Source organism: Sinocyclocheilus grahami, unplaced genomic scaffold (assembly GCF_001515645.1).
Source record: "Sinocyclocheilus grahami isolate Dianchi unplaced genomic scaffold, SAMN03320097.WGS_v1.1 scaffold213.1, whole genome shotgun sequence".
In the NCBI taxonomy this organism is placed as follows: Eukaryota; Metazoa; Chordata; class Actinopteri; order Cypriniformes; family Cyprinidae; genus Sinocyclocheilus; species Sinocyclocheilus grahami.
In genome coordinates, this window is record NW_015505392.1 from 701,994 (window position 1) to 709,001 (window position 7,008).

The 7,008-nt window shown below is 33.8% G+C and overlaps 1 protein-coding gene across 1 annotated transcript in view; it reads left to right on the plus strand.

Moving 5' to 3' along the window:
* The first annotated feature begins 238 nt into the window (after window positions 1-238).
* Window positions 239-7,008, plus strand: part of LOC107596057 (cysteine-rich secretory protein LCCL domain-containing 1-like) — a 19,060-nt gene continuing 12,290 nt past the window's right edge. Inside the window, exons 1-2 of the mRNA XM_016286661.1 lie at window positions 239-399; window positions 6,071-6,176. Coding sequence (XP_016142147.1) covers window positions 239-399; window positions 6,071-6,176 — 267 coding nt within the window. The remainder of the gene's footprint in view (window positions 400-6,070; window positions 6,177-7,008) is intronic.

Here is a 7,008-nt window from a genome sequence, read left to right on the forward strand (position 1 = left end):
TATAAAACATAAAAAGTATATATTATATAGTGTACATATTATACTGTATAGTAACTGTATTATATAGTAACTGTATGGTTGTTTGGGCTATTCACTTATGAGTTTAAATAACTTTTATCTGTTGTCGTTTTTATTATATATTATAGGCTTTTATATATTATAGGATTTTAATTATTTTATACAGAATTTCTGTAAAAGAGATAGCCCTGATTTCATGCGATATGCTGGGATGTCAGTCATGAAAGAAAACCGCTTGGCTATCAACATTCTGCTCTTGTGTATATGCTGTGGAGCAAGTGCACTGACAGCCTTCAGTCCCACTGCCTCTTCATCTCTGCCAGCAATTTCACTTATGCTGCCTCCAAAATGTCTCACCAATGCTGCAAACCTTCCCAAAACATATATTTCTCAGAATACGCAGATTTATAATAAGAATACTCTATTATATTTCTGTAATAGAGTCAAGTGTTTCCCACACAAACATATACAGTGGGGAAAAAAAGTGTTTAGTCAGCCACCAATTGTGCAAGTTCTCCCACTTAAAAAGACGAGAGAGGCCTGTAATTTTCATCATAGGTATACCTCAACTATGAGAGACAAAATGAGAAAAAAAAAATCCAGAAAATCACATTGTAGGATTTTTAAAGAATTTATTTGCAAATTATGGTGGAAAATAAGTATTTGGTCAATAACAAAATTTCATCTCAATACTTTGTTATATACCCTTTGTTGGCAATGACAGAGGTCAAACGTTTTCTGTAAGTCTTCACAAGGTTTTCACACACAGTTGCTGGTATTTTGGCCCATTCCTCCATCCAGATCTCCTCTAGAGCAGTAATGTTGTGGGGCTGTCATGTAAAATATATGATAAGGCACTGTTTTAAAGTATGATGCAGTCAGGAAGACTTTGAAACATTTTAAGTTTCAAACTGTTGAAATATATTTGTTTGAACAGAAATACTTTGTACTATCAGAATGTTTCAACAGAACCATGATGGATTATTTTGGCATTTATATATTTTTTATATGACTAAGGTAGATTTTCTGAAATTTTTATAGAAAATTAGGTCAGTGAAGTCAATGAACAATCAAGTCTTTGTTAATGTCTGGGGAAAGATAAAGTTACTCTACAGTTTTCAATTAGAAGTATGGATAGCAGTGTATTTTGTCTTTCAGCTCTGGGACAACTATATAACGGAGACAGTTGAGTAGTGGACATCCACTTGCATTTAGGGACACACTCCTCCCAGTCTTTATGGGTCTTTGGGTCAGAACATCACAGTCTCTTTATAAAGGTTTGTACATTAATGTTGATCGCATGACCAACTGTGCCATGCCTTTAAGTTACTACTGATTATTAAATAATTTTTTTTTTTAAAATGTTTTTCTGTTTCTTCTTTTTTTTAGAAAGTTTGGGGGTCTGTACATTTGTTAAATGCCTTTGAAATGAGTCACTTTAATGTAAACTGTTTTGTTTATACTTACATTGTGAAATATTACTTCAATTTAAGTTATTTTTCAAATGTGTTTAATTTCTGTGTTGGCAAAACTGAATTATCAGAAGCCCATTACTTCAGTCGTCAGTGTCACATGATCCTTCAGAATTTATTTTTAATATGCTGATTTGGTGCTAAAGAAACATACTATTATCAGTGTTAAAAACAATTGTGGAGCCATTTTTATGAGCTGATGATAGGTTCAAAGAACAGCATTTTTTTTTTCAGATAAAAATTTAAAATTACAAATGTCTTGATTGTCAATTTTGATCAATAAAATGATCAAGCAAAATAATGAATTTATATAATAATATTAAAAATGATATTTTCAAAGATGTATGTCAAAGGGAATTTCAAAAGGTTTATTTAGTAAATGTCTGACAACCAGTTCTCAGCATATCACTTCTCTGACATTAGCCTACAATAAGTTTGTTTGTCCAGATAGGAAGCTAATCTTAAGAGTATTATCAAGAACCTGAAACAAGTGTATTTGATTCCCAAAGCAACACTGTTGACAGTGATGATGTTGCTGTGGTTGTTTACAGAAGGAACACAGTAGGATGTGCTCCATATAAATATAAATGAGATGCACCTTATTCCATGTTCCCGTCCCAACTATGTAGGAAGATTTCAGTGTTTTCCTGCTGTGAAATCAAATTACTAGTGCTGGTTGAAATGAACACAGACACAGATTTTTACATATGTTTATCATACATCTATATTATAATCTCTGAGATTATAATCTCTGCAGAATGTATGCATGACAACAGACCTTTTCGGGAAATGTGCATTGCATTGTCTTATTTACTCCTGCTTTTTTGAACAAGCACTTGCAGAATCTCCCAGGCAAAATTCTGCAATGATGTAAACAAAGAGGCTATTCGTCACTTTCCTTATGCCGGTTTATATATATATATATATGAATGTGTGTGTATGAATATTTTATCATTGACTCTGTGTATTTCTACTGCACATTCAAACCTGGTGACTTAAAATGTCGTACCTGGCTTGACGTTGAAAGGCATTTTCAAGACAATTAGCAGAGTGGAGCTGCATTAGGACAAAGATTAGATTAGATTGCCATCTACTGGTGAATTCACCACACAATGCAATAAAAAAGCTCATTTGAGAAACATTTACTGTCTTCAAAAATCCAAGAATAGATCAAGTCCAAATCGAAGCAAGACATTTTTATTTATTGATTGATTTTTTAAATTTTTGTACAAAGTAGTTCACATGGTCACAAATGTGCATATTTTTTAGTGAACTAGTGCATATGAAAGCTTCTTTATGTTATGTCATAAATTTAAATAATAAAAACTTTTCTTTTTCAGAATGCTAAAACTTTAAACATGCAGCAGCTGTGACTCTATACTGACTGTGTCTTACTGTACTTCATCTCAGAATTTAAAATACTACTACTACTACAAAGCTGAAACCCTGAACTGCACTTCTTTTGTATACTTGGGACTGTAAATTAGTGTAATAATGATAATTAATTATGCATTGTATATTTTGAAAAATGTGAATACATTATAAAGGTATCAAAAATAACAGTGTGTGGGGGGGTGCATTATTATTATGGTGATACACTAGTGCCTGATGGAAGTAACAACAGTATGAACCCACTATGTGTTGAAATAATTCCACCTATAACAGTAGAGGGAGACGTTGAGCTGTTTTTGGTCTTGTGCTTCTGGGTTCAACCAGTTTATTGGAAAGTAAATATACTCAAGACACTAACTTAAATACTTATCTGTCTCATCAGCCTTAAAGCACATGTACACTTGGGAAGAAAGCGAGGATTTGGCTGCCCAACAGAGGGAGCCAGATATAAAAAGAGTGAACTATACTTTGAAGTCAATGGCTACTTTCAACTGTTTGGTAACCAACATTCTTCAAAATATCTTCTTTTGTGCTCAGCAGATGAAAGAAACTCACACAGATTTGGAACAACTTGAGGGTGAGTAAATGATGGCAGAAGTGTTTCATTTTTCTGTGAACCGTCCCTTTAAACATGCAGCAGCTGTGACTCTAGTCTATACCGACTGTGTCTTATGAATTACTGTAGTGTTTTGTGGCGGCCTCCTGCTGGTACACGGAGTACCTTGGCATTTCTATTACAGTTGTGGAGAGTCCTGGTCTCTTCACACAGCTATCCATTCTGATCACCAGGCTGGTGCAATCTGACAGAAAGGTATGTGAAATAGCCACATGTTACATCAGTTCTAAGCTGAAGAACATCTCTGAATACTTAACAAATGTCAAAGTGTATGGGACCTCAGCAGATGACCTATTTCAGTATTTGTTCTTTAGGATAGCCTATTGTGTGTGTCATCTTAGGTAGCGCTGCATTAATTCTGCGCTATATTTTAATGGTTGGTCTACTCGTAGGCTACAGTAGGCTATTTGACGTTGAGTTGTAATTTAACATAGTTTTTAAGCTTGTCAAGATCTCTGCGTTGAGTTTCATTCCATTGCTCTCATTTTGGCTCATTGTAATAGTAGTCTCGTATTCGTGAACGAATAGTTCTTTTGAATCGGATCTTTTAAATGAATCGATTCGGTCAACTCAGCTGACTCAATGAACCGAGAACCGTGTCTTTCGAATTTGTCGAAATCGTATTGAGCTGAGAGCTCATTGTAAGAGAATCTTTGTAGTGAACCGATTTAACTAATAGGCTGAGAAGTAATTAAGTTACTAAAAGCTGAATATCAGAAATAAAAAAAACACAGTAAAGATATGTATTTAATTGATTGTATTGCAGTTTTATCAGTACATAGGCTACGAAACAGAGTCAGTTTTAGTAAATAGACGAGATGTTTTTTTCCTGTTGTTTAAAGTGAACTAATTATATTTAGGTTTGGGTTAAACGTTATGTTTTTATTAGCTGAATAAAAGCATATAGTTGGATTAGCTTTTAAATTAGGCTGCAACAACTGCACTTGAATATTATATGACTAAATAAAATTAATATACTTAAAGCAAAACATACATGTATTATAATACAGGTATTTAGGGTACAGGTAAATTAGGTCTAATAACAAAATTAGCTTTTAAATTAGGCTGCAACAACTGCACTTGAATACTTATATGACTAAATAAAATTAATATACTTAAAGCAAAACATACATGTATTATAATACAGGTATTTAGGGTACAGGTAAATTAGGTCTAATAACAAAATTAGCTTTTAAATTAGGCTGCAACAACTGCACTTGAATACTTATATGACTAAATAAAATTAATATACTTAAAGCAAAACATACATGTATTATAATACAGGTATTTAGGGTACAGGTAAATTAGGTCTAATAACAAAATTAGCTTTTAAATTAGGCTGCAACAACTGCACTTGAATACTTATATGACTAAATAAAATTAATATACAGTGGGGCAAAAAAGTATTTAGTCAGCCACCAATTGTGCAAGTTCTCCCACTTAAAAAGATGAGAGAGGCCTGTAATTTTCATCATAGGTGTACCTCAACTATGAGAGACAAAATGAGAAAAAAAATCCAGAAAATCACATTGTTAAATTCTTTAAAAATCCTACAATGTGATTTTCTGGATTTTTTTTTTCTCATTTTGTCTCTCATAGTTGAGGTATACCTATGATGAAAATTACAGGCCTCTCTCATCTTTTTAAGTGGGAGAACTTGCACAATTGGTGGCTGACTAAATACTTTTTTTCCCCACTGTACTTAATACAATACATACATAATTGTATTATAATACCGGTATTTAGGGTACAGGTAAATTAGGTCTAATAACAAAAAGAAAGGCAGAATACCAGGGACAACGTGACGACGTGGGTACATCATGACGTAAAATAAGTGCTGAATCGATTCGGTTCTTTGTGAGTCTACTTCCCATTGTAACAAAGTTCATAAGTCGGGAAGAAGGAGGCAGGAACTGGCGAACACTCAAAGAAACTTTAATAATAAAATAAACACAAAATAGCGCGACAGCCCCTCGCGGACGACTGCCGCGCACAAACAAAACCAAAACACAAAATAAAATCCAGGCCTGGTCCTCTCTCGTCTTTCCCTGTCGTCCCTCCTCCTTTGTATCCTTCCGGAGCTCCTCCGTGAGACTCGAGACCGGTGAGTGGCGCAGGTGTCGCTCATTATCACTTACTCCACCGGCCTCGCTCTGTTCCCACGGCTCTTCTCACACCCATTATAGTTTTAAATGCAAAAGTGTATTATTTGTACCCTCCCTTCATCTGCAAAATTATGTTCCTAGTAATATACTCATAATATTAAATATGTAAACAAAATCTTGGTCGAATTTTCCATCTTTTTCTTCCAAGGCAACCCTTCTTTTTGTTGTACCTGTTTTATTTATCAGCTTTATTGGCTTCCTCTTCTCTTCAGTTACCTGAAGACACTCAGACGTCATCATCAGAACTCATCCACCATGTGTCACTTAACCTCTGCATTACTGAGGGGTCTCTCTGTCCTGCTGGTGACCCAGAGTGTGTTTGCCATGGTGCTGTTTAATGCCACAGATCTCGGCATTCTCTTGGAGAAGTACCTGGATGATGATGGAGACTGGATGGTGGAGAGACAGAGAAGCAAGAGGGCCATCACTGCTAATGACATGCAAGCAATCCTGGACCTCCACAACAAACTCCGGGGTCAGGTCTATCCACCGGCTTCAAATATGGAATACATGGTAAAACATCTCTACACTGCTACAAATGATCAAATATGTTGAATAACACATATTAGGAAGAACTATCCACTCAGCTTGTCCCGTGGTTTAGTGGTATGTGAACACAATACAACTTTGCTCTTCATGACCTGGTCAATTTGCAAAAATCAACATATCACAAAAGTAATTTATAATCTTATAATGAGGAGCAACATGAATTGCCTTTTTATTATATGTGATGAGAAAGCAGTAGATTTTAATAAGCAGTTGAAATTACATGCATTTAGGAATAAAATGCACAGTATAACTTCAGTAATATGAATAAGAATAATATTAATTATTAATATTTATAAATTCAGTAATAACCTGAATAATATTGTAACAGGAAAACAGTAAATGTATAATTCTCTAAGTACAATTCTCTAAAAACATGTAATTTGATGCAGATGTTGTTACACTGTATATTTGGCCAAAAAGTAAGGTGATATTCTGATAGCTTGTAATGTACATAAATTAGATTTTTATAACAGTGTAGAAGATTATACATAAAAATATCAGTTGTTACTCTATAATCTTCCAATAATATGTCTTAGTAAGATGATATTTAATTTGTTTTGTGAACAAAACGCCATAGTTTTAATTGTGGTTAGCAGAACATATAATGCAATACAACGATTGAGAGATGTACAAATAAACCTTCCTCAAAAGTCTGATGTATCATATTTGATACTCATTTTAACATGATTTTTCAAAAAAATGCTCCATGGATAATCAAGTAAACCTAATTTGCTTCAGTCCAGTAAATATTTATCTTAAACTATTATACATAGATATTCTTATGTTTATATATATA